The following is a 27,922-nucleotide window of genomic DNA, read 5'->3' on the forward strand; positions in this document are numbered from 1 at the left end:
AATGTGACTCCTTAATACTGAGAAGTGGAATAATGAGTTATGTCTCATACCTTATGTAAATAGGTAATGTTATATATAACTGCTAAAAGTGAAAATGGAAAAATGTTTTTCAAAACTATAAATAACATTTGAAAATTTAAGAGTGCTAAATACCTTAGCACTTTTGTTTTTGAAAAGCTTTTCATTGCATTCAATATAATATGTAAAATGGTGAAAGAAAAATTAAAAATTTAAATATTGGGATATTTGCATAATTTTAGTTCTAACCATAAAGTATATTCATACAGTTTATTATCTCAGGTTTACAAAATAAGGGAAAGCCACTAAAATATTATTAGTGAATTTATTCAGGATAGTAAGATTGTACATAATTTTTCTTTTTATTTTCCAAATTTTTTCTAAGGAGTAGGTAACTCTGTTTTTTTTATTTTTATTGATTTGTTTTAGTTACACATAACATTGATTCATTTTGACATAATTAAAAATAGTATGGAATATAATTTGCTCTAATTCAGTTCCCAGTACTTCCCCTTTCCCTAACCTCCTCCCTCCCACTGTTCCCTTCTCTCTATTCTATTGATCTTTCTGCTATTTACTTTAAGGTTTGTTTTATTTTTTAAATGGAATCAGACAAAAATGATTTTAAATTCTCTGTGAACCAAAGTAGGAAATACATATGTGTAATAATCAAAGAATATCAAACTCCAAAATATTTTATGTTTTCTTCTTGAATCAACCCAGAAACTAAAAGCTGTGTTTAGTTGAGTCACAATCCCTAACATTCTCCAGAACCACCTTCTTGGGTATTCAGGGTTATATTCTCAGCTTTTACCAAAAGATTATTTCATAAAAGACTATTTACATTGGTGAACAAAAGCTACTGAGGAGAGTGAAGTCCTATGTGAGATACTCATTTAAAAAATAAGGTAAGGAAGAGGGGCTGATCTAGTGTATCACCCTAACAATAAAACCTGTGTAGCTGACAAATTTTTGGAGGGGTAGGTAGCTCCTTAAAGACCACAAGCAATGTCTTAAACACCAGGTATCATAACTATTAGCTGACTTTAGGACACTCAGATATTTTAATTTCTTAGTTTTCCTTTATTAGGCATTGACTTTGTTCTGATATATCATTTTTTTTTTTTTTGCTAATTCCCTATTATTCATTTTAATATTTTGTTATATATTTTATTCTTTCAAGTTTTGTTAAAACCCTTATGGAATGAGCCAGAAGCTGAATAGAAAAAAATCATGGTTCAAAAAACTATATTTGCCATATTTAACAAGAAAAACAAACTAATTTCTCTTTGTTAAATACTGCTAGCTATTGAGAGTTTTAAAGAAAGCATTAAAGCAATTTTGAAATTGGAAAAAAAAACTATATTTGGCACTCTACTTTGTTTTTTGTAGGTACTTAAACTAAGAATTCTTTTATATTTTTTAAGAATTGCAAAAAGTACATGCATGCATACATTCATACAATATAAAGACAAAAATACAACACAGACTTAAGTAATGCACAAAGCCTAAAATATTTACAGAACAAGTTTGCCAACCCCTGGATTAGACAGATGGTTGGAAAGCCTGTCAGCTACATCTTTGGACTCTCTCAAAATCCTCCACAATAGAAATGGGTACTTGTATACAAATTCCCCTGTCTCTCTCTTTCTTTTTTTCTCTTTTTAACCAGGGATTAAACTCAGGGTTGCATAACCACTGAGCTATATTCCTAGCTCTTCTTTTTTTTTTTTTGAGATGAAGACCCCTAGGTGCTGAGGCTGTCCTGGAACTTGTGAACCTCCTGCCTCAGTGTCCCAAGTTGCTGGGATTATAGTCCTGCACCATCAAGTCTGGCCTTAAATTCCTCTCTTAACACAGTACATAGTTTTACATTAATATAGTCTTCACTCTATTATAATCACTTTATTCAAACATCTCTTCAAGATGTGAACTCTTAAACATACCATGCCTACCTCTTACCTTTCTACTCTGTGTATATAGGTCATTCCACTTGGAATTTTCTTCACACTTTTCTCTACTACTTCCTGAACTCCCTGGCAATCTCAGCCTTTGTGATTGCCAAATGATAGGATCTCATGTAGTACTCACATGAGTACTCACATGTCATGTAGTGACATCTACAATACTCTGTCACTAATATTAACTTTATCAGCTTGTGCACATGTCTTCTTGTACCACAAAGAGACTATAAATCACTTAGGTGCAGGGATGACATTTTATGTCCTTTGGTGGTTTCTAATATACCCGGATACTTTGCAAGCTCTGGTAAAGCGGTGTTTCTTAAAGTGTGTGGATCTATAGATATGAGCATGTTGGAAATATGGATTTTTGAGCTTTCCACCCAACTATACCTCTAGGCCTTGAGAATTGATATTTTCTATCATGCACCAGAAGTAATCTTTAGTTATACTCAAGTTTGAGAAAGATGGAAATGTATTTACTGATTCACTAAAGGCATACTATGTCAGTGCACAGCTAACCCCCAGACTCAAGGATCTATGATAAAGAGGGTACCCATCCTAAGACTGATCATTCATTACTCTCAAGGATGACATAGGGCACAGAACTCTGTGTTGATTGGCCTTCACAGTTACCTTCTGGCTTCTACAGGGACATTTCATTTAGGAGCAGCCCAGGGTATCTACCACAAAGAGAAGTTGAAGATCTCTGCAGTGCACTCTCTTCCCCAGCACCCAAAGTAGTATTGAGAGGATTTTACAGAACGTGGTTTATATTCCAATCCACTGAAGTCCACCACAAATAAATCAGAACCCCCATGGGAATCCTCTAATAAATCTGCTGAAAAGGCAAGAGGATCTCTGAATCTCCATTACAAACCAGCATTTGTGACAACCTCAAGATAAAGTTGACTACTAAGTGTTACAGGAAAACCATATGTGTTCTCAGTGTTCCCAAAAACCAAAAGCCACAACATGAAGTAGTCCAATGTTTGGGTATATATATTAGTTAATACTCTAATTTCCCTTTCCTTTTTTTTAACTTAAATTTACTTTAGTTGTTTTAAGGGCTATTTTTGTTGTATGTAAAGGCTGTTGTACTTCCCCCCCCCCCCCAACAAACAAAAAACAAACCCCTAGATAAATTTCTTCTGTTGTTTTAATATTCTATTTTTTTTACTCCTCATTATAGAATTTTCTTTATTTTTGAGAAAATAATTGTAGGCAATATGCTCAACAGATGTGTTTTGATTATTAAAATTTGCTAGTATGTAATAAATTTCTTCAGTTCTTATACAGACTATATACAAAATACAAAAGCAACTTAGAGTATAAAGAAAACTTTTTCCCAAAATAATGTGTAATTTATTTTTTAATAAACCCCATGGACTTATAGTTGATCAGAGTGCTAGCGGGAATCATTTTTTTCCAAGTATGGCAAAGTACCAATGCCTTTTATATCATAATTCTAAAGCAAGTATGCTTTATATATAATTAAAATGTAATTCAAACTAGCATAATTTAATAGCTATAGTTTTTGAATGTCACATATGATTAGCAATTAGCTATTGAAAGATAGATACTGTTTCATCCTCGTTGTGATTAACATGGAACTTTGTACTTACAGCAATATCATTCATCGATAATCACAGTTCAGAGTCTTAATGCTGCATGAGGTTGTTATACCTGTAAAGTCAACTCACTTATCTCCCAGGTGCTGTTCTTATAATCACTGTTTTTTCTTTCATTTATTCCTATAACATTAACTGAGCAAATATTTACAATGTGAGAATATAACTAAGTTCAACTTAAAGCATATCTGCTGTACTATTCTGCATATGATCTTCTCTTCCTTTCTCTGAAGACTTGCCTTTGCTGGCACTGCTGCCCTAATAGTAACTGTAGTCAGCACATCAGTCCTTCCTCATATTTTAACCTGGGGTGAAGTGCTTTCAGCAGATCACTATGATCTGACCTTTTCTTCCTAACTCCTGCCACACACTTATATCCTGTTTGTGGAACAGAGAGGACAATGAATAAATTCATGCACTAGTTGTAGAGGTTAATTACAGCTTATAGTGATCATCCTTCAGGTCTGGATGATTTTTAAAGCTGTCGTGTACATGTGGCACTGCTTAACTAATAGCAAAACTATCAAGCACCATATGGATATGTTGGGTCAGAATGAGCATCATTCTTCTGCTTTTCAAATCTTGCCATCATGCACTCAAGGAGACATGCACAAAGCCATATTTGCTTGCTTATAACTTTGAATCTTTGATTCAAAACATGCCCATGAAATAAAATAAAATGTCTCTATTTCTTTTTCCATTGGGCTGCCACTAAAAACATTTTTTAAAGTATTGATATGACTTCTGTTTAATACTAAAGATCTTTAATTCCTTCATGGATTTCTTCTGCAACATAATTTTCTTAATGATTTCAATAAATTTCATTAGCTTTTTGGCAGGCTCATAACATTATTGCCTCCTTTGACCTTGCAGTCAACTAAAATTTTTCTTTTCCACCTAAGCTTCTATTAGAAAATATTTTTGCCAATTTTATCATTGCCATTTTCTTATTGCCAGGGAAAAGTTTGACCTTTATCTCTAATTTACCTGCGTTAATTCAGACCTATTTGCTGTCCTTTAGTAACAGTGAAGACTTGAGTATTCAAACACAACAAATGTTATCTTCTTAATCAAGAACTACTTGCTTCCACATAAAAATATGTTTAAAAGTGTGACCTGAAATTAATTATAGTAAAACTATTATTGAATATATGTTTTATATTCAGAGGGAATAATTCAATGAATTTAAAATATTTTTATATTGTCAATCTATTTCCTAGAAATAAACAAATGAGGAAGATTCTATTTTGTTCTCGGCCTTGCTGAAGTGAGAAGAAGAATTACTAGGCAGGGGAACTCACATACCATATAATTCAAAAAGTATGTTTTTATTATATAATACAGAAAAAACAGTGCATAAAATGCTAGCAAAAATTAAAAGCAGGCATATAAAATATATTGGGATATTCTAATACTTCTTTTTAGCATGTAGTTAATATTAACAGAATCCTTAATTAAAGATAATAAGAAATATATTTTAGCTTATTCTTGGTTTAAATTCCTTCTATTCACAGAAAAATCTCAATATTTATAAAATTAGCTTTTTATAAAAATGATTATTTTCAAGTTTATACCATTTCTTTAAAATTACCATTAGTAGACTAATAAAGAAAGTCTTGGTTTTTGTTTCCTACTACTATTCTTATATGAGTCATTGCAATGTAATGAAGGTACATAATTCATTTTCTTCAATGAGATCTCAATTACTATAGCCAAGCCTAATCAGATAGTTAAAACTGGTTAATTTCTCAGATATTTGTTATTTATGTAGGTGATTTTTATTATTAATATCATTAAGTAAACAGATAAATAAGATTAGAATTCTAAGCACTATATAATTTTCTGTAGTTCAAATCATCCAGAATGTTCATTTTTTTCTACTTATTAATAGCTTTAATATGAAGTTGCTAAATTATGTGCATCTTTCCTGCAATTACTGCTATGTCATTCTTATCCCAAGTGTGCAAAAAAATAAGAAATTACTTATATATTTTCTCTTTCATATTTTAGCCTTTATTTTTAAATTAGGTACTTTCATAAAATTAAAATGTCCACATGAAAATATGACACTATCTTTTAATGTTTTGAATGATTATATATTTCTATATATTATGCTATGACACTATTTAAGCATATGATTCAAAGCAGTATCAGAATAGTTTTGTATGCCTGTTATGAAGCTATAACCCACAGTATAAAATATTACTCATATACAAAATATATGACCCATTTCCATCTCTGTATATATTATTAATATAATAGTATGTAACTTAGTTCATTTTTTATTGATATTAACAAAATATCTGAGGCCAGGTAATTTATAAAGAGGTTTATTTCACTCAGAATTCTAGTGGCTACAGGGTCCAAACAAGTGAGTACCAAGATGTGGCCAAGGTCCCTGCTTGTATGCAACCTCAAGGGAAAGGGGACAGGGTGCATGCAGATGGGCCAAAAACTAAAATGGCCTTACTTCAGAAAAACCTATTGTCCCAAGTCACTCTAGTAACACAAGACCTGACTCATTCCCACTATAAAGTATGAATTCATTCATTAGGGAGGAACTCCATTACCTAACTACCTTTCTGTAGGCTCCACATTATCTTAGCAACACCACACTGGAACCAAGCTTCCATTACATGGCCCTTTGGCTGACAAACCACATCAAACCATATCAGTATATATTTGGTTTATATGGCATTTTGTGTTTATCTTCCTTTTCTCTAATAGAATACATACCATGTATCATTCCTCAATTGGTTATGGTTTGAATATAAAAAGTAGGTCACTGGGGGAGTGCTCTGGAAAGGTATATCTTGTTCCATCCCCCTTTCACTCTCTCCTCTTTCTCTCTCTCTCTCTCTCTCTCTCTCTCTCTCTCTCTCTCTCTCTCTCTCTCTCTCTCTCTCTCAGTCTCCTTGCTACTAGGAGCTGAGCAGCTTTCCTACCCCATACCCTTACACTTGATGTTTCTGCCCTGGAGATAGCCAATGATGATCTGAAACTGTGAATCGAAATAAATCCTTCTTCCTTTAAGTTATTCTTGTGACGTATTTTGGTCACAGTGATGAAAAGCTGACTAACACTCCATCTGTCTGTCCCATCTTCTCTAAAAACAATACTCTGCCATAGTGAGCCCTCAAAACTGTGTTATGATTCTACATAATCTTGAAGCTAACTGTGATTTTATCCTTCAGTAGAGTGCTAACCTTGCTAGGCCCTGATGAACCCAAATTTCATCTCAAAAAATTAGGATTGACATGGCATAGTACCCTCTTCACATTTTTGTGTAACTGCATTATGACAAAACAAAAACAAAAAATAAAACACATTCGCTAGAAAACTCTACTTCAAAATTATATATGAAAATATTTTATCAGAAATCTAATTTTACTCTCATAGGCACCAATTTATTTTAATTGAAATATGCATCTGTTAACAACCATAAGATTAAGCTGAGTTCATAGGGAGGTAACATGTGGCTTCCATTCAAGAATTGCCAAGCAATTTATAATTTTTTCCTAATTTTGGGTCCCTCAGAAGTGTGTGGGGTAGACAAAAAAAAAATTATGTGTAAATGAATAAAATAAATGAATAAAATATTCAGGTAATTATTTTTATAGTAGGTACAGCTAATAAGATTATAAGTCAAAGAAAATATAGTCTGCTACATAATTAAATTATTTAATATCAATAGAATAGATAGAAAAGAAATGACATCTAGAAACTAAGAATGTTTTATTAGTTAGTTTGTAATAAATTGAGACTGCTAGAATGATAAAGAGTAAAAGAAATACAAATTATTATATGATTTTCAACAAATAAATATCATATAGGGTGAGAACATAACCCTTACATTATAATTATTGTGTTGTCCCAAGAATAAATTTCCAGTTCCAATTTTCTTTCCAAGGAAAAAGTGCGAATTAATACAACACTTTCTACATGAGAGAAAGATCTATGACAAATTTTCCATAATCCCATAAAGACATTGTCCCTTTCTTAATGAAAGTTCAATTATTCAAGTCACATTGTCCCTTTCTTAATGAAAGTTCAATTATTCAAGTCATATTATTGTTCCAAATGGCTACAATCAGACATTCTGAAATGCATGAGTCTGGGACTGAAAGATTTCTCATCTTAGTTTGAGATATAGATTCATATCACCCTTGAAAGAATCAAAAGAAGAAACTCTCAAGCAAAGTGATCCTAATGCATTTCCATTTAAACCACAAAACTACTTTTATTCAGGTACTCCAGAGTATTAAAACTTTCCATAGCTTCTGATTAAGAAATGCCTCAAAAATTTTTCAGTAGATAAGTGTTTTTCTCCTCATGAGCATCAAGTCACTTGCTCATGGTGATTATATTCAGCTAGATGCATTCATCTTACTAATTAAGCATTTCAAAGCACACCCTATATTAATCCAAGATGTTTGTTGAATTACGTCAAAAAGTGAGATTCATTTCTCAATTTTAATTATTAAAAAAAGAACTTCAGAAATGCTATTTTACTGTTACTATGAGTTTAATAACCCTGAAATAGCATATTTACTGAAGTTTTAAAAATTAAAATGCAGTCAATAAATGTAAAAGTCCTTTATTGCTCTTAAATTACTATGATTAATAATAGTGCCTCTGATTACTAAAAGAGCATCTTTATTTCCAAACATTTGTTTTCCATATTGGAAATAGTTCTATACAAATATAGTTTTCTATGTAACTTTATTTATCCATAGGGAATTTACTGAAAAGACATTTAAGAACCTATTGAATATGCTGACAATTTAAAGTTTAAAAAAAAGTTCCTCCAAATAACATTTGCGATTTCAACAAAAAATAAAGAAAAGAGAGAAGTGAAGATAGTATAACTCAGATGCAGAACCATGGTATCAAATTACATGAGCATCATAATCAATAAAAATAATACTGTGTGTCTAAATAGTAAAACTTCATTTTGGAATAAATTTTTTTTTTTTGAATATGTACTGATTGATTCATGGACATTTACACATATATGTATTTGTTTCTGTTTTCTCATTCTAGCATTTCTTAAAGGTAGTGATTTTTCCTTATTCTGCTTTTAGAGGATTAGTATATTTTGGTTTAGTTTTGTATTGTCTGTTTCAAAACTCTGTTTCCCTTGTTTTTATTTCTCTTTTCTCCTGTTAACAGCCAAACTCTATTGTTCTCTCTTTCACGCTTCCTTTTTTACTTCCATGTTTTTCTCCTCCATCATCATAAATAACACATCCTATGTCGCCCCTGAATCTGCCCTATTCACCTTTTGAAATTGTAAAACGTTTTCTATTCTCCAATTTCTTTTTTTTCCTATCAACTCTGTTCTTAACTTCTTTTATCATCAATTGGTTTATAAAACACCAGACCCTACCACAAATGCTATAGGAACAATGAACACAGCAGAAGTCATAGATAACACCTACTATTTGATTTTATGCCAGACATAATTTATGATTTCTTACTTTCTTTACTGGTAGAAACTGCTGATCCTACCATTTCTGTTTATTGTGCAAATTAATATTGTAGATGTCATAATAGGAACTTAGTACTTCATTTAGTGAATATATTGTATTCATAGGTTGTTGCTGTTATTTGGCTCCCTCTCATCTGTCAGGCACTGGAAACCTCAGGTCATTAAAAGCTCACATAGTAGAAGCTTTGTTGTTTCAGATTCATTTGGATAGATTAGTAGACACACAAACAATATGAAAAGACAAGGGAGGGACTGGGGTGGTGGCTCAATGGTAGAACACTCGCCTGTCACATGTGAGGCACAGGGCTCCATCCTCTGCACCACACAAAAAAATAAAAACAAAAAAAGACAAGGGAACAAACCATCAGGAACAAACCAGAATGATTCAATAGCAGACTCCACTGACACCACAGTGGAGGAAATGTCAGAAAAGGAATTTAGAAAGTTTATAGTTAAATTGATCTATGAAATAAAAGTTGATGTAAGGAATAAAATAAGAGAGAAAATACAAGAGTTGAAAGATCACTTCAATAAGGAGATAGAGATTCTGAAGAAGAATCAATAGGAAATTCTCAAAATGAAGGAATCAATAAAGCAAGTTAATAATTCAATGGACAGCATCACCAATAAGCAAGACCAGTTGGAAGACAGATTTTCAGGCAAGAAATACAAAGTACATAATCTTGAAACTAAAGTTGATCATGAAGAAAAGATGTTAAGAGACCATGGAATAAAAATATTTAACTATCACTTTGAAACACTGCCTTTCAAGAATTCTTTGAAATTTGACAAATAATTGACAAAATTTGAGATTTTATGTGTTTGTTGATTTAAGCTTTTATGAGTTGTTTTGTGTTTTATTAAATATGTATTAATTTTTCAATCATTTATGTACTTATTTAATAGCAACTTATTTGGAATTCAGCCTATTAATTTCAGGTTAGAAAAAAATATATACATTTGTTTTGATAAGATTATTGATAAATGAAAATTTATAACTATAAATTATATTACATTTAGTATTCAATCATTAAATCCTAAAAGCCCTATATTTCAGGGAAGAATTGGTTAAATATTAATTTTAAAATTTAGAAAAATAAATCTGTAATTTTTAGGGCTTCTTTTTTAAAATTCTTACTTCCAAACTTTAATTAATTGATATCATCTGAAGACACATTTCATATAGTAAAAATAATTTTGCTTATGGCAAGAATTTTGAGTTTTATTATTATAGTATATACAAAATTTCCATACTATAAAATTAATTTAGATATTTTTATCCTAAATGTAAAATTGAAATAGTTACTGAATAAGGCTACAAATGATCAAAATGATATAGTACTTTATACATATAAATTGTATATTCTAGTGTCACAGATAGTATTTGAAAATAGGTAAAATGACTTCTTCTACCATTTTAATAAAACAGAGCTTCAGAATTCTTTGAAGAATTGGAATGAAAAGTGGTATTGGAATGAAAAGTCATAAAAGGCTAATTCTAGAAGATAAAGTTACTTGAAATCTCAAGCAGAAAACTTTTGTTCACAAAGTCTAAATTCCTTATACTTTTAAAATAAACTTTGAGATACACTTTCTTCCCTCAGACTATACATGGAATTTTAAATATGAAACATTTAAATACAGAACTATACAACTAATATGCAGAAAATAAATGCAATTTCCTTTTCCATGGCCTGAAATAAATGTTTATGCTTGGCTATAAGTTACACACATATTCAAAGGCATAATAAAAGGAAAAAAAAGTCTTGACTTTCAGAAATATTTCTCATCAGGTAAAGGAGGATTTCTTAATATTACTGGTGTGTAGGATTGAAGTTCAATAAAAATACTATACATTTGAATGTCCTTCCCTAAAAAAACAGGACATAATAAGACACATGTTGTCCATTCACAACAACATTTTAATAATCTCCATGCTTTTGAGGATTCAGGCCAGTTACCAAACAGCACATTCCGGTCTTATGCATGTATATATGTGCATGTATGTGTGTGTATATACATACATATAAATTATAGATAAAGTAGCCTTAACATGGCATTTGCTAATATTAACAAAATATTAGCATAAGTTGGCATAAAAATCAATTGTTTTGCTCTCTGGAACAACAGTGATTTGTGTTGTTATTATTGCAATCTACCATTCTTTTTTCAAGAAAGAAACCTGATATGTCCAAATTAATAGAAGTTTAAAAGGGATGAGAGTACATTTCTAAGCCATCCTAAAACCTCAAAAAAGTTTTTTCTTAATACCATAATTTATGTTATGAATACTGGAACAAATATTCATTTTCTCATCACCATAAAACAATTTAATTAGGACGAAAGTCTTAATGGGGCCTGGGTAGCTCTAGTTGATCAGGCATTCTGATGAAGGAAAATAAATTACTGAAAAAAAAAAAAAGTAAGGAAGCAATACAGTAGCAGTTATTTAAAACCATGATGACAATTCCCATTTCATCACCAACGTGAACATGATATTCATTACTTTGAATGAAAGACACCACTCTTCCACCAAACAAATGAATTATGGAAGTTCTATTAGTAAATTTTGTCAGATTATGTGCCCAGAAACATTCATTTTTTTTGTAGTCATTCCAATTGTATAAAATCCTCTTCCTGTTAAGGAGAATTTATAATCCCCTGAGGAGGCCAGACAAGCCTGAGAGGACAAGAGATATATACTCAAATCATCTGAACAGACTGTACAGAAATTCAGAGGGAAGAAAAGGCAGAGAACTTGAGGTCCAACAATAAGCCCTTGGGATTATGGTTCAACTGAACCTACCATGCCATAAATGTCACTGTACAGTAAATTAGTCTGTTGTGAGTTTCCAACATACGTAGATAAATGACTCACTTTTTGAACCTTTAATGCTACCATCTGCACATTCATACAACCTCTTTGAAATAAACCTTCATATCTACCACTTAAAATTTGTTGTCAAAGTATATTTATATGAGCAAATGCTTCTCAATTTGACATATTCCTAGTCTAAATTCCTTTGATAATTACCAATACTGGGTTCTGGACATTGATTATTTTTGTGGCTGAATCTAGAAATGTGGTTGTTCAGTATAGGTAAGTACTACTGCAGTACATTGGAGAATCTGAGTTTGACTGTGTGTGTATGTGTGTGTGTTTCAGAGTTTGAGGTAAGGCAGATTCCACTCTGTTTCATTGTGGGTGCTATCCTACCCAGTAGAATAAGGAGCAAATTAAGCCTTGCTTCTTTCTCATCTGATGTGCTCTTACCAACCAATCTCTGGCATGTAGACTAGAGATGACAACATGAATTGCTGAGTCTCTACGTGAGCTCATGGATGTCTATAAACAACCCTGAGGGTCTGCATAGCAATAGCAGTTACTTCCCTTACAGTAAGTTCTTCCCTCAAAAGTGGTAAAATAATTCATATCAAGTATATTAATCAGGATTCTCCAGATAAACAACATTAATAGAACACATATATTCCATAATTAAATATAAACAAACATATGTCATACAAAGAGATTTATTATAAGGCATTGCTTTATAAATTATGGAGGCCAAGAAGTCCCAAGATCTTTTGTCTGCAAATTGGAGAATAAGAACAATGAGTGTTGTAGTTCCAGTCTAAACTCAAAGACTTGAGAAATAGGGGAGTTAATGGTATAGGTCCCACTCTGAGTTTAAGGTCCAAGAACTGGCAGTAGATGGGGGTAATGATGTAATTCCCAATTGGACTCCAAAAGTCTGAGAATCGGGAGTGCCTATGTGTGAAGGCAGGCAAACATAGATGTTACAGGTTGAAAAGGAAACAATTTTACCCTTCCTCTGACTTTCTGTTCTATTTAGGCCTTCAACAGAGTGGATGATACCCACTCATGTTGGTGAGGGTGATATTCTTCACTCAGTCCACAAAATACTAAACTCTTCTGGAACGATCCCACAGACACACCCAGGTATAACGTTTTATTAGCAATTTGGGCATCCCTTAGCACAGTAAAGATGACACCAAAAAATCAAGCAAACAATTGTAGTTCTTCCATAGAAGCCCTTTCTATTTCAGATAGAACTTGGTCTTGAAATTGTAATCAATCAGGCATCCTTCTTCCACTCTGTCCATAAGACATGAGCATCATCCCAACTACAAGAGATATTTCCTATTCTCTCCAAGAGGCAGTGGATATGACCTACCTAAGTAGGACTTCTTTAGAAGTGATCTCAGTCTAAACAGCAGCTAACTCTTTCAGAAAGTCAGAGTAAACCTAAACATCAATGCATACAGCTATTTTCTCTACTTTGCAGTGATGGCAGATGGGCTCCTTCTGAAGCAGAAATAATTTGGTTCACAGTATATTCTTTTTAAGGCACAGACTTTCTTTACCTATCAGGGGACTACTGGGATCAATGATTTTTAAAGTCTTACACATGGAAATTTTTTTAAATACAAAGTGAATATTCATCACATGACTTTGTGGTATGAAATAGTTTCTTTAAGATACATCCAAATAAAAGATGATAGAGCTAAATTTATTAAGATTGTATGCCATGTGCAAAGAAGGATGGCAGAAAAATAAAAGCTATTTATTAACAACATTTTCTAGATTCTATTGTAAAAAAACACTCCCAAGATGCAAATTCATTATTAGAAACGTTACAGTGCATACATATGGCATATTTTCCAAATTATGAACTTTATATAAAGTATAAAGACTAGGTTTATGCAGTCTATATTTACCACCAGATTCTCTGCTATTAGCTTTCCATATAACTATAGACAGTATACTTCCAAGCTTTGATTAGTAATCTTGCAGAATTTTGGTCAGAAAAAAAAAATGTTGAAAAACCTTAAAAGGTTAGTATTTCATGCTATTCATTGGGATTGTCATGTATAATGCTCTGTCAGTCACACCTAAAATAAAATTTCTTTCCCAACCTTACTCACATAGAAATTTCTTGAAAGAACAACTACTAGACTTTATATTTCTTGCATTGGCTTCCTGTGTTGGACAGCATATAAATTAATATCCATTTGCAAACAGGCAATATTTTAAGTATTCCTCATTATATAATCTATAAACATTATTTCACCTAATCCTTACAGCAATCCTGAGAGATACATATTATTACAGATTGAGAAGTAGAGACTCACTTTGTTTAGAATTCTGAAGACAAGCCATTCAGCAAGTGACAGTCAGAATTTCAACTTAGGCATATCTGATACCTAAGTCTTTTCAATTTAGGTGTATCAGAACAAGGGCTATGCACCCTTTTCTACCATAACATAATAATTATAGCTTGGTTAGAAATGATATTGAACTACAAGAACCAATAGTCTTAATGAGCACGTTGTTTTAGTCAGTTTTTTCCATGCTGTGACTAAATGATCTGACCAGAACAATTATAGAGGAGGAAAGGTTTATTTGAGGGCTCACAGTTTCAGAAGTCGTAGTCTATAGAAAGTCGGCTCCTTTCCTCAGGGTTCAAGGTGAAGCTGAACATCATGGTGGAAGAGTGTGGCAGAGGGAAGTGACTCACATTGCAATCAGGAAGCAGACCGTCTCCACTCTCTAGATACAAAATATATACCCCAAAACCACACCCCAATTCCAATCTCCTTCAGCCACACCCTACCACTTCAGTTAATCCCATGAGGGATTAATTCACTGATTGGGTTAAGACTCATAACTCAATCATTTCTCCTCTGAACCTTTCTGTATTATCTTACTTGTAAGCTTTTGGGGGACATCTCACATCCAAACCATAACACATATACTTTAATGAGTCCTTCCATTTTTCCTAGAATAACAAATCTAACGACTATTATCTCTCCTATTCTCTATGAACTCTTCCAAACAAATTACACATGTCACTTAATAACCGTTAAAATTATTGATTATATTTTTGTTGACCCAGTGCCCAAGTCTGCTAGACATTGAGAATAAAAAGAAAATAAAAGGATCATTACCATACACTCACATTCTCATATGGCTTGTCAACAATTAAGTTATGTGCATGTACTTGTTACTTTTCATTTGAAAAAAGAAAAAAATATGGCAAAGTGTATAGAGGCAGAGAAGAGTCATGTGGATTCTAGTATTAATATGCATATATATATATATTCATTCCTTCATTCATTAAATACTTTAGTGAGCATTTGCTGTTCATTATGTGTAGGGAATATGATAGGAAGAAACAGAATTTATCTCATGGAGTTATATTATGATGGAAAAGACAGACAATAACAAGTAAATTAATCTTATTTTCCCATATACATATAAGAAAATTATTTATATGACTATATGTACATATATACTATCAGTTTGCAAAGTGTTATAAAGAAACATAAAGTGGGATAGAATAAAAAGAAAAAAAGCTATTTTAGATATCCTAGAATCAGAATACAAACAAATGATGAAGAATAGTAGTAAAATGTTTACTCCTTGGTCATTTTAACGCAAGGCTATTCTTTCCTCTTTCTGAGTTCAAGGCATTAAAACATTTTAGTTTATTAAAAATGGACCAACCACAATCTTGTAATACTCTTTGAGAAAATAGCACATTATGTTTGCCTGGAATGCAAAGATTTTATATTTGTGCATTTAATGTTGGAGAACCTGAATAAAGATTCTAAATCTATCTGAAATCATTGTACCTAGAAGCTAAAATATCTCTGCTGTACCATTTTATTTCATCAACTTCTGAGAAAACACTTTTATGAAGATACTAAGCATTACTATGCAATTAAGATAGGTTGTGAAACCAGCTTTAATCTACTTTTCCTAGCTTTATTTTCTTGTTTGTGATAAAGTTCAAAGACATTAAGTCTAGAGTATTAAATTTTAATGCTAGAACTCAGTCTTCACAATAAAATGCAAGTAGCATTGGCAACTGAACAAAACAAAGAAAATTCAGACAAGTAAAAAAAAGCTGATACATTGTATTCCTCTTCTAAGAAAAAGCATATACTGATTCTTCAAAAGCAAAGTTATGTAATTTAATCATTAACTCTTATAAAAATTTTGTTTTAGATGATTTGATACAATGATACCATTGGAATTAAATCTTTCCTTGGAAATTCTGTATTGTAATGAATAGAAACAGGAACAATTATATTATTGCAGAGTTTAAGGATACAGAACATCTGATGATTTCTAAACTTGGCTGAGTTTCACCCGAATTTATCTCAAGGATATATGGTGTGCTAACACCTTCAATATACTATTTTCTGAAGAAACACCTTACACCAAAGTAAAGGAACATGTAGAAAATAACAGAGCAGGAAAACTCTTCATTTTGTTCAGTATCAGTGAAAAGTAAATAATCCTTTTCACATTCTCACCAAATGAAACCTTCATTCATACAATGCCAAGAAAGCAGAGACTAGTCCAAAATTTAGGACTGAACCCTTGGTCAAATCCTGAACAGACAAAACTCTGCTTAGTTTATGAGATCTGACAGTATCCCTGCTTGAGGTGATAAGGCTGCAGGCATTGTGTACACTTAGCCACTGGCAGCAGAATAAACACTGACAACTTGACAGTTCATCAATTGGAAAACCATTCACTCTTTCTGAGACATGGAGAAACCGGGAATGGAACCTTAATTTCAGGCACACATCTAGTAAATCTATACTGCAAAAAACATTTGCAAGGCAATGTTTTCCCTTGCTAAGTATTTTTGAAAACATTATTACATGTGTTAATGCCTGTATGAATCAACTGCCCCATTTATAAGTGGAGCTGGCAATCCAAACTACTTAAAAATGTTCTTACAATTACTTGAGAGTTGGATTTGGAATTTTATCAATTCAGCAGTTAAAGTTATAAATTAGTAGTAAAACATACCAATTGTAGAAATAAATATTTTAAAATTAAGAATGTTTAAAAATTTTTAAAATCAAGAATATGAAAAATGTGTCAACAATGTAAAAGGCACCACAGAGTAAATATTTGATGAAAATAATACTTTCTCCCATAATGTCTATAAAATGTGAGCTCATAGGAGCAGTTCAAACCAGTTTAGGAACTGGAGCACAGAAACTCAAACAACTAAAATTTCTGGAGTTAATATTTTTTAACAATAATGTAGACATGATATGATATTTATAAATCACTTACTGGCAGAGAGAATAATTACTGATTTTGAATTCAGAGCAATGTGAAGCAATAACATTGATCTTAGAATTACATTGAACCACAATGTTCTTAGAAGGCTAAATGAAGTGCTCTTCTACCAAGTATGATATGGGGAACACCTGGAAACCATCCCGTTTTAGAATTATGAATTCAGAAGTTTCTCTCCCCAAAGACTACTTCCTGACTCTGAGGCTTTTACTTAATCCATTTTAAAATACAGGCTCTTCAGACATGTTAAGGGCTCTATTCTCTTAAGCCTTACTTTCTCTCTATTGTTGAGAATTCTCCTATCTTCACTGTTACTTATATTCAATTTAGATTTCATGCTTTGTCACTTCAACTGTATCTTGCCCAAATCTTTGACTTCACTGCCTCATTGTACTATCAAAAACAACACAAAACAAAATGAAAACAACCTCATGAAACCTCAAGCTTACCTTAATTCAGTCTCATTCAGTCTGCTGACTGCTGCCAAGCAAACATATAAAACCATGGAGATCCATGTTATAGCAAGTTCTTTAACCTCATGGGGGCCAACAACCCTGCCTGGCAATTCTATGTATCCTAATCAGTCTCTCCTGTCTACCACAGCAACCACTTCAAAACTGAGTCACCAGTTTCATTATCTCCATTCTTTGGTTGTTTTTTTTTAGGGATTGAACCCAGGGGTACGTAACCACTAGCCACATTCCCAGCCCTTTTTATTTTTTATGTTGAGACAAAGTCTTGCTAAGTTGCTGAGGCTGGACTTGAACTTGCCATCCTCCTGTCTCAGCCCCTCAAGTTGCTGGGTCTCCAATGTTTTTGAAACTTCTCCCTAGCAAATTAATCAAATTCTCTACTTCTCCAGGAAGAGGTAAATATATTTTAAACCATTCCTTTAACTTGCAAAAGTGAAGACTTGCTTTCAAATGTATCATTGTTTCTTTACCTGCTCCCTTATCACTCTGGATAATATGGACCCCCATTCCTAAGTTAAACAGTTCATCTAATTCTGGATTGGATTCAATTCTCTTGGACCTTTACCAATGATCAACATTCTTTCTTTGATCTTTATCTCTTCCTCTCTCCTGGCTTTGTCTGTGAGTATTCATGTATATTCCAGTCTCACATCTTAAAAATTCTCCCTTTCACCATCACAAATTCATTTAATTACTGCCCAAATATGTTGCCTCTTCACATTTTTACTTTTCAGTGGTTGCTATTAAAATACATGGCATTAAATACATGGTCACTCTATTGTTGTTTTTCCCATTAATCAAAAGTAATTGCAAAAACACTTATTGTATATTGGACCTGGTTCTGGATGGTTCATATTACTAACTCATTTAGGTTAATGAGCATAATCTTAGCATCAAAATCTAACAGAAAGGACAATTTCAGGAAACTCCAGTCATAAACATCAATGAAAAAACCTTAAGCAATATGATAGCAAATCATATAATTTGTTGTAAACATAAATATAATTTTATGTAAGTGCAAACATAATTTTCATGTAAAATTATGTATATACCAGGAACAGATGGAACTTCCTTAGTCTGGTGAAAGTTATTAAAAATAAAAAATACTTTGTGTTCTAGTATATTGCTGACATATTTTTCTCTCAGATTGATAGCAATCCAAGGATACCTACTACTGTTATCTCCATTCAGCATTTTCTCAGAGGTTCTAGTCAGTACACTAAGGCAGGAAGAAATAAAAGGGTGTAAAATTACAAAAGAAGAGATAAAAACTCTCATTGATTTCAGATGATAAGAAATAATTAGAATTAAAAAGCTGAGGAAGGCAGTCAAATATAAAATCAATATATAATATCTATATTATTTTCATGTCAACAACAAACATAAAATAAAAATTTAAAAGACACCATTTTATATTCATATGATATAATACCACTGGGGAATACAAATTAAACAAACAAAAAACCCCAACTCTGCTGCTAAATAAAAATAAAAATGTGTCATGAGACAAATACGGTACAAATGACTAATACAGTATCCACTTATGTGATATTCCAGGCCAAGCAAACTGTCCTTATTATTAGGGATGGAAACAGGAGTAATGGGACTTTCTCAGTGATGGAAATGTCCTATAATTGGATCTGGTGGTGATCATATTGGTGTATTTTATGAAGCTTTTTATGTTTGCTATTCTTCACTATAAAACAAAATTTAAAATGTATTACAATAGTTTCAACTTAGCATAAATTTTCTGAGAAATTTTTATTGACCAGAAGTCCTAACTTCAATTTGTCTAGGTTTTCTGAAACTTACATCAGCCCTATTGAACACCTACTGAAGAGCCACTTATGCACAATGCAGTCAACTCCATACAGATAGAAATTTACAGTTATCATCTCTGTATGCAAACTCAATCACCTCAGGTTTATCCCTACCAAAAATACATAAAAATGGCAAATCCAAACCATAGAAAAGGCATTTCTCCTAGGGCTTTTACATTTCTCCTTGAGAAAGTTATTGTCCAAGCGTTTCATGAAACATCCTTTATTGGCACTTAGCTGCTTCTTATATGATCTGTAGTATATAACAAGAGTTCATTTCCAATGACTTTATACTTATTACAAGGTGCACATAGAAATTGCAATACTATAATGTCACATTTTATTGTAGACTTTCTGTCCTACCATAGAAAATATATCCAAGCTATTATTCTGATTTTGTGCATGTTACAAACTAAAAATCAAGCAACTAGGCATTATATAAATATGAAACTCACTACTTAATAAAAATTATCATTATAATGAATGAAAGATAATAACCATTTCCCAAGACAAGCATCAGATTATTTTTTTCTTTAAATTATTCTGAGGCATAAATAGAATTTATTGCTTCATACTTCTGTATTTAAGTACTTAAATACTTAATATTTAAAATCATTTCAATCCCTAATTCTCACATACTTTCTCTGACTCTCTCCCTCTCCCCACTTTCTCTTTCAAACTACGATATGAACTGTGATCAAATTGCATAGAGAAAAGTCAAGCAAATCATGAAAAGCATAGGCAAAAGTATATTTTAAAATGTGTCTGGGCTTACCTTGCGAACACCTCTGCCAAGCTCTTCTCCGTAATTGGTTCCAAGAATTTCAAAGTGGACATTGGGATTACCTCCATTTTCTCCAAATTCTAGCTCTCCAGTCAAGCCACTCACTCCGCCCTAAAAGGAAAGAACAAGTACTGATATAAAATTTCAGTCATAAAAAGTAGTAACAATAAAACATAAAAGGAAGTTCTAGGAACTTAACTTCCATCTAGAAAGTAAATATTTGAAGCACACAATTATTAAAAGACCTTTTAATAGGTACACAACATAAGAGTACAATTGAAAGTAATCTTGAGATTCACTTAAATAAATTTCACCCACTTGTCATACAGACAAGGAAATTTAGTTCCAAAGAGTCAAATGACTACTCAAAATGACATCATGTTAGAGCTGAGACTCAATTCCAGGCTCAAGTTTTTGCTGCCTTAGAATTTGTTAGAATGCATGGTGTTCCATCAAGCACAAAAAGCACAAGACAGAACGCTTTGCTCCAGCACAATTCCATTCACATTTCATTTAAATTTATCCCTTGGAATCTTAAAATTCATGTTTTTTAAAAATTATTGCAGGCTTATTTTCCTCCTCTGTAAACATGAAGTTACAACAAAAATATACTGTATATTTCAAAAAGCTAGAAGAATTTGAATGTTTTTTATAATTAAGACAAATTTTTAAGAGATGGATATGTTTGATCTGATATAAATATTAGACAATGTGTGTTATATGTGTGTGTATGTGTGTGTGTAGATATGTGTATCAAAAATCACATGGCATCCCATTATTATATATAATTTTATGCTCTTATGTATCAGCTAAGAAATTTAAAATGGTAAAAATGGTAAATTATGTGTGTGTATATATATATTATATATGTATAATATATACACAAATATATGTATATGGAAGCTAAATTAGGCTTAAAAACTGTTTTTACTCTTAACTGGTAGTGCTAGCTGTTGAGATTCCTCGGAAACTTCCAAGCTTCATCTTCATTCAACATGACAGATGTTCCTTTCCCCAACAGATGGCAATGTAGGTCATACTTCTTTCTTGTTTACCATTCTTTTCTGACTTCAGTTTATCAGCCTTCATATTATTTAGGATTTTACAAATCAACATCACATTCTGAGTCATGTCAATGTCAAAGTATGTCTGAATTAGAATTTTGGCCTAATAATGGCTTTTATTTGGACAACAAATTATCTCAGTATATAAACTGCTTTAATTATCACCTCTGTGATGTTGACAGTAGAATATATCTCACTTGTCATAACCTGTAACTCCACTTCTCATCTTTTTTGGCTGGCATTATGCTGTCTGCTATATCTCCTACTACATCTGTGACTTTCAGGCTCTCACTGGATGCTAATTCATAAAAGGTGCTCAAGAGACCATTATTGATGTTTTTCTACTTTAATATGAATTTCAGTGTTTAGTGTATTTCATTTTTGTAACAGTAATAATTAACAAAATTAATCACCTTCTCTTCAGCTATACAGTTTTATTTAGAAAGACGCTATTGATTTTGATATTTCTGTGCTCTTTTCACACACAATTTGGCAGTCAAGGGCATAGGTCATATTTCCTGGATTTCACCAACAGTGTAAGAAGGTACTAGCTGCATACCTGTCCAAGTCTCTTAACTTCTTTATTCTTCTATTTCTATATCTGTTAAATGGGAAAAGAATAGAACCTATCCCAGAAGACAGGTTTATGATCCTTATTATAGTTTTATATATAGTATTTATAACAGAAGTAGAAGTATATAGTACTTGACATGGTCAGAGCTCAATTACTATCATTATCATCATCATCATCACCACCTCCACTACTACCTTATTCTTTAATTTTGGAGGCTAATTCTATAGATTGTAGGCACAGTTTTTTTCTTCTCATGCAGTTTATTGGGTTTGCAAAAATAGATTTATATGCATGAATATACAGATGACTTTGGAGATGTTTTCATAAGTTTCAACTCAATTATATCTTATTGATTAGTATTTTGGAAGAAAAAAGTTAAAACAGCTAATGTAAGATCTATCACTCAGCTAAAGTAAGCAAGTTTAATATCCCTTTCAACGGTAATTCCAGACACATAGTCTAGCAATATTTACTAGGAAGAAGAATCCTTATGCATACAAAACTTTAAGCAGGATATCCTAGGCTAAGGGATTATCGTAGGAATTATTATAGTCAATAAGCCTAGGAATATGAATTAATGGTCCCTGGAAAATATCCTGAAGCTTTGCACTTTTTAGTGATAAAAACCAAGGTATTTCATAATGCAAATGGTTCTATCATGAAAATAAATTTGCTAAAACCTTCCTTGGAGATAGAATGTGAATGTCCAATGTGGGAAGAAGGGACGTGGGAAGTCGTGAAGAAGGGCCCATACTCTCTCCTTTGCCTATGGTCCTTGTCTGACTGTACTTTGATAAAGGGAATATATCCAATTCTTACAAGTAAATTTGATTCTATGTGTTAGCAAAGTCTTAATATCTCAAAACATCTGATTATCACTTAAGATTGATGACTAAATACCATGGATTTATTATCAGTAATATACAGCAGGTGTTTGACAGATGTAGCTTATATTACCACACATAAGTTCAAACCAATGGTATTCAGAAATCTTATTATAGGAAAATTTTTTTATTCTCAATAACACATCTACCTCAGTTACAGGTCCTAATTATATCCAAATCTTAACTTTCTTCTTAGTACTTTATTTCTAGGAAAAAGAAAGGATTGTATATCAACAAGATTGTTATATAGTAAAAATATTATCCCCTGAAATTTTAAACAGTTGAGCACTAGACTTCCTGTTGTTATCTTATTATTCCCAATCAATACTCACATGACCAGGTCTTCATGCCAGCTAGTGTTGGTCATGAGTGACTTGGTGTACCTGCTTTGAATAAGGTTCAAAAAATACCCCAGTAAATCGGGAGACTTGCATTTAGTTTGCCACAGCCTTCACTTACCTTGTTCACCTGTTTGACTTTGTAAATTTATCTTCTTTATGCTATATTCTTAATGAGCTGTTGGCATGCATAATCAGCGAAACCTTCCCTCATGAAGATGTCAGGGATGCTTGAGAGGTCAGCATTTTAAGCAAATAAACCCTTTGAATGAAGCCCCTTGTTATCTCACCCAGACCTAACCTCTCTGGTTTTTTGATTGCCTTAGAAAATTCCAATGGTTTTGGACTTTTTAAATTTATTCTCAGATTAATCTTGAAAACAGAGTCTTGGTAAAAATCTATGCTGTCCAGATGGTAATGAGTGGTCATTATGTTTGTTCATGCATGGTTATATATATTATTTTATCTCAATGAAGCAGCAGATTTTAAACAAAATAAGCTAATGAGACATTGATAAAATGAATATCACATACAAATAATTTCTAGATGTCCTTTAACTGACAGTAAATTGCTGGCAGACTAAACCTTTTTAAAAATACCAAATAAATTAGTTTGGATTTTATCCTACCCGTTTGATAGAGAAATATCAGTGGGTATTATATAGAGAGCGAAAAGAATAAAAATAAAAGGGAGAACCAAAGGTTGGAAATAATTTATTACAAAGGTTGGATAATAAATTCTGAAAGGCAAACTTTGTTGTTCCCCTATGGATAAGATAAATGGGGAAAAAATGAGAAAAAATATTTACTCAGAACTTACTTTACTCTGTTTATGAAACCAAAGGTGTTTTTCCTATACCTGAAATTAAAAAGTAACTTAAAAACACCTTAGGAAGATCATATAGAACATCAAATATTTATGATATTTGCCTAATTTCCTAATACGTATTCCTAGGCTCCTTGTCACCCACAGACATGCTTGGTAACCATGGATACCCTTTAAAAAGCCATGAGCCCTGCAAGGCAGTGCACACACAGGAGTTGCCAGACTCAGCAGATGCCCTCATGTCCCCATGTTTCATCAGTGTCAGCTTCAGAGAGAAAAATCCCTGACAGGAGAGAAATACTACAGTTTCTAGCTAGCAAAGAAATATAATAGTAGGTAGATAAATATCAGGATATGAAAAATAAAACCAAAAACTTAGGTACGAAACATTTTTAAAAAATTGATTTGACACACAAACACACACACAATCTCAAATATTCAATCAATGGAGAATTGCAGCAAACTGTGAAGTAAATAGCATTTTAATTATGCTATCTACATCTCAAAGGAAACTGAGGCATAGAACACAACTTCACTGAGGAGCCCATACAGAAACCTGTATTTTGTGCCTCATGTTTTTTTCTCTGGACTTCATAAACTGTGTGTCCAATAAAATATATATCTATATCACAGTGATTGGAGTAAATCATGTACAATGACAAAGGTTGATTAGTTTTCCAGAGTGCACAGAACACAGAGAAAATTATCTGGACTGAGAAGAGATTGCTCAAAAAATGAATACTGAATAAAACCAATTTAAAATCTATAGACCTTTACCCACTTTCTAATTCGAATAATCTGAAGTTAGAGTGTGCATTGATAAGTTCATAGGAGCCTGTTCCAAGGGCAAAAATGACTTTTTTCCAAAGCTCCTGTGGTAAAAAGTTTATTTGTACACCTTTTTTTTTTTTTTTTTTTTGTAAAAAATGTATTTTACTTTCCAAGTCAATGCTATCTGCGGTAAATCAGATTATGTTTTGCTATATTTTCTCTTTCCTTTGGGTTTATAAATCCTAAAAGACACATAGTGTGTTACACAGAAAGGAAAGTAATATGTTTCCACTTCTCTTAAATATAGAAATTTAAAAAACAAACCAACAAAATAACATCTTAGAATTATTTTTGTCCAAGACATAAAACTAGAATAAATTATTTTATTCTTCTTTTTCACATATATAAGTTAATCACCAATCTCCTTTGAAATCCTTAAATATCTCTTAGAGATCTGTAATTCTGTCCAGCCCATGTCTCACATCCTGGTCCAGACGTCCTCTGAGTAGGAGCCTAGCTCTCTTGACTGGTGTTCTCCCTTCTATCTTGTTCTCATCAAATGACAGCTGCAGAATGGGATCTCCATCTGGCAGCCACAGGATAATCTGATGTTGGGACCCGCTCTTTAAGATACTTCATGGTCACCTTCCCATGTGAACAAAGTTTAGAAACATTAACATGATTTTGGGACCCTTCATGATCTTCCCCATCCAGCCCCTGGAGGCCTGAGGAACCATGGCCCTACTCTATACATTTAACCTTGGGCTTTTTCACATACTTGGGTGAGCCAGAGTCTCTTTCTTCTGAACCTTTGAACTTTCTACTCCCCTCGTATGAAACATTCAACCTTCCCCATTCTGAAACATGCTTCTCTTCCTTTCCTGGCTGATGCCTACCCAACCTGAATGTTTCCACCTATCAGTCTTCAACCCAAGCAGAATCTCCTGTCACATATTTCCAGAACAGTTGGTGTTTCCCCTTTTGTAGAACTGATCACACTTATATTTTTGATATTTCTATTTTTCTTCCTTATTCCATGATCTCACAGTATGGCATATGGTAGTATTCAATAAATATTTGTTGAATGAATAAATTACCATTTAAGAACTGAAGTGATTTCAATATTTTTGCCATTTCAAAGAATACTCTCAAATATCAACATGTACTGAGATATCTCTTTCAGATATCAGTATCAACATGTTCCAATATGAGATAATGTATAAGATTTGAAATACTGCATAAACTATACTGATATCTTCTATTTTCCCACATTCAGTTTTGAAAACTGTGTGTCCAATAAAATTATCTCAAGCAATTAACAGAAATCAATGTGAATATATTTGATTGGAAGATCTATTGAGTTTTAATTGGCTAGCTCAGATAAAATGCATAGAAAATGGTCAGTGTGAAAAAAAATCACATTTTTTAAAAGCAAAAGATGTAAGTGTATTCTTTCTAATACCCAGATTTGATTTCATCCAAAAATTTTGTGTCTTTCATTTACCCACAAAATAAAATATTTTTTCTCAGTCTCTTCTCAGTCCAGAACTCTTCTCAGTGTTCTGTGCACTCTGGAAAACTAATCAACCTTTGTCATTGTACACAATTTTCTCTAAAAGATGTTTTAGAGTGGTTCCAGCCACATACTCTTCTCAAAGCTTTACATAATCCAAGCCTGCTAGTTTTGAAGTTTCCATTAAGATGCTATGAATTCTATGAAAATCTTTCTATTTTTTATTTTAAGTCAAGTTCCCCAGGAAACAGCTCTGAGATAGGAACTTGCTTGTATGTAGGAGGTTTACTTCAAGAGTTCTTGAGAATGCACCTGGGAGAGAGTTAAGGGAAGGGACTGGGCAGAGGGGGTGGTGGAACTATTATGCAAATACAGTAGCAGCTCAGCTGACCTTGTAGGCCAGTTCATGGTTATCCCCATGTAAGGGATACTACTTCTGCAATGACCATTCATTAGGTACATGCTGCTTCAAGGAAGAGGGTAGAACATCTTCTCCTGTCCAGGGCAGTTGCTAAGCAGAAGTGTGACTGAGTGGTTGTGTGTCCATGTGGAGAATCAGTGCCTCCTGGTGAAGCAGATATGCGAGTGTACAACACATTCCATTCTTCTCTAAAACACCTCAGAATCCTATTTTTACCATACTTGGAGCTTTTTATTGTCTGTGGCCTTAGAGAATAGCTTTTTGTACTTAATCAGTATCCACTAAATTTCTTTTCTTGATTTTGCACTATACATTCCACAATGTAGGCAAATTTGACAGCGATAAATAAATGAATGAATAAAGTATACTCTTGGAAAATGTTTCAATATTAAGAGGAGTAACATGAAGAAATGGAAATGACTGCTATTTAAACATGAACAACTCAATAAATAAAGATTGGTTTTCCACATTGCATGGGTATGATATTTTAAAACCACTATCTGTGTTCTGCACTTGTCAAATTAATTTCTAAATGTTCCAGTGAAGTGGTTTCAAACTGTGGTTCTTAGAACTGATAGTGGTGGGAGTCCATCTGTGGCGATCTTCTCTCACTTTTTCAGAGTAGCTAAAGTTCTATTGATTTCACTTATTTATTTAGAACAGTTTGAAAGCCTTCTCTAGGTTATGTAACATCAATAAACTAAATACAGAACATAAAAATCCCTTCCTAAAATATATATTACAACTAATTGTAGCTTCTGATAATAAAATAAAGATTATAAACAGAAGCCATATTAAAATTTAGATATGGTTTACATAAAATTAACCATGATTTCAAGGTAGTTGCATTTTCTTTAGCCAAGTGATTGTGACAGAAGTATACTACCAATATGAACAATAAAAAGGGTAAATGGTATATAGTTCAAAGAACACAGAATTAGGAACAAAATTAGTATTTGCAACTAATTAGCCATATATGTTAAGTCATGCAGTTTTTCTCTGACTTGGTTTTCTATAACTTAAAATGAGGAAAAATAGGTAAGATTAACTTTATTGTACCTTTTAACTCTAAAATTGTATGAGATACTATTAAAATAAGAATTTAAGTATAAAAATAGTAAAGCAAAAGCAGAATACTTTGCCCATGCAATTTTTAGAGATTTCTTTTCAAACAATACCCTTGACATACCTAATAAGACTTATGACATTTTTATTAAGTTAAGATG

The 27,922-nt window shown here is 32.4% G+C and overlaps 1 protein-coding gene across 1 annotated transcript in view; it reads right to left on the reverse strand.

The window, feature by feature from the left end:
• The window catches only part of Grid2 (glutamate ionotropic receptor delta type subunit 2), a 1,421,540-nt gene that overhangs the window by 515,214 nt on the left and 878,404 nt on the right, over positions 1 to 27,922 (reverse strand). The window contains exon 8 of the mRNA XM_047565820.1: positions 20,298 to 20,417. Within this exon, the coding sequence (XP_047421776.1) occupies positions 20,298 to 20,417 (120 nt within the window). The remainder of the gene's footprint in view (positions 1 to 20,297; positions 20,418 to 27,922) is intronic.

Source organism: Sciurus carolinensis, chromosome 10 (assembly GCF_902686445.1).
Source record: "Sciurus carolinensis chromosome 10, mSciCar1.2, whole genome shotgun sequence".
Classification (NCBI taxonomy): Eukaryota; Metazoa; Chordata; class Mammalia; order Rodentia; family Sciuridae; genus Sciurus; species Sciurus carolinensis.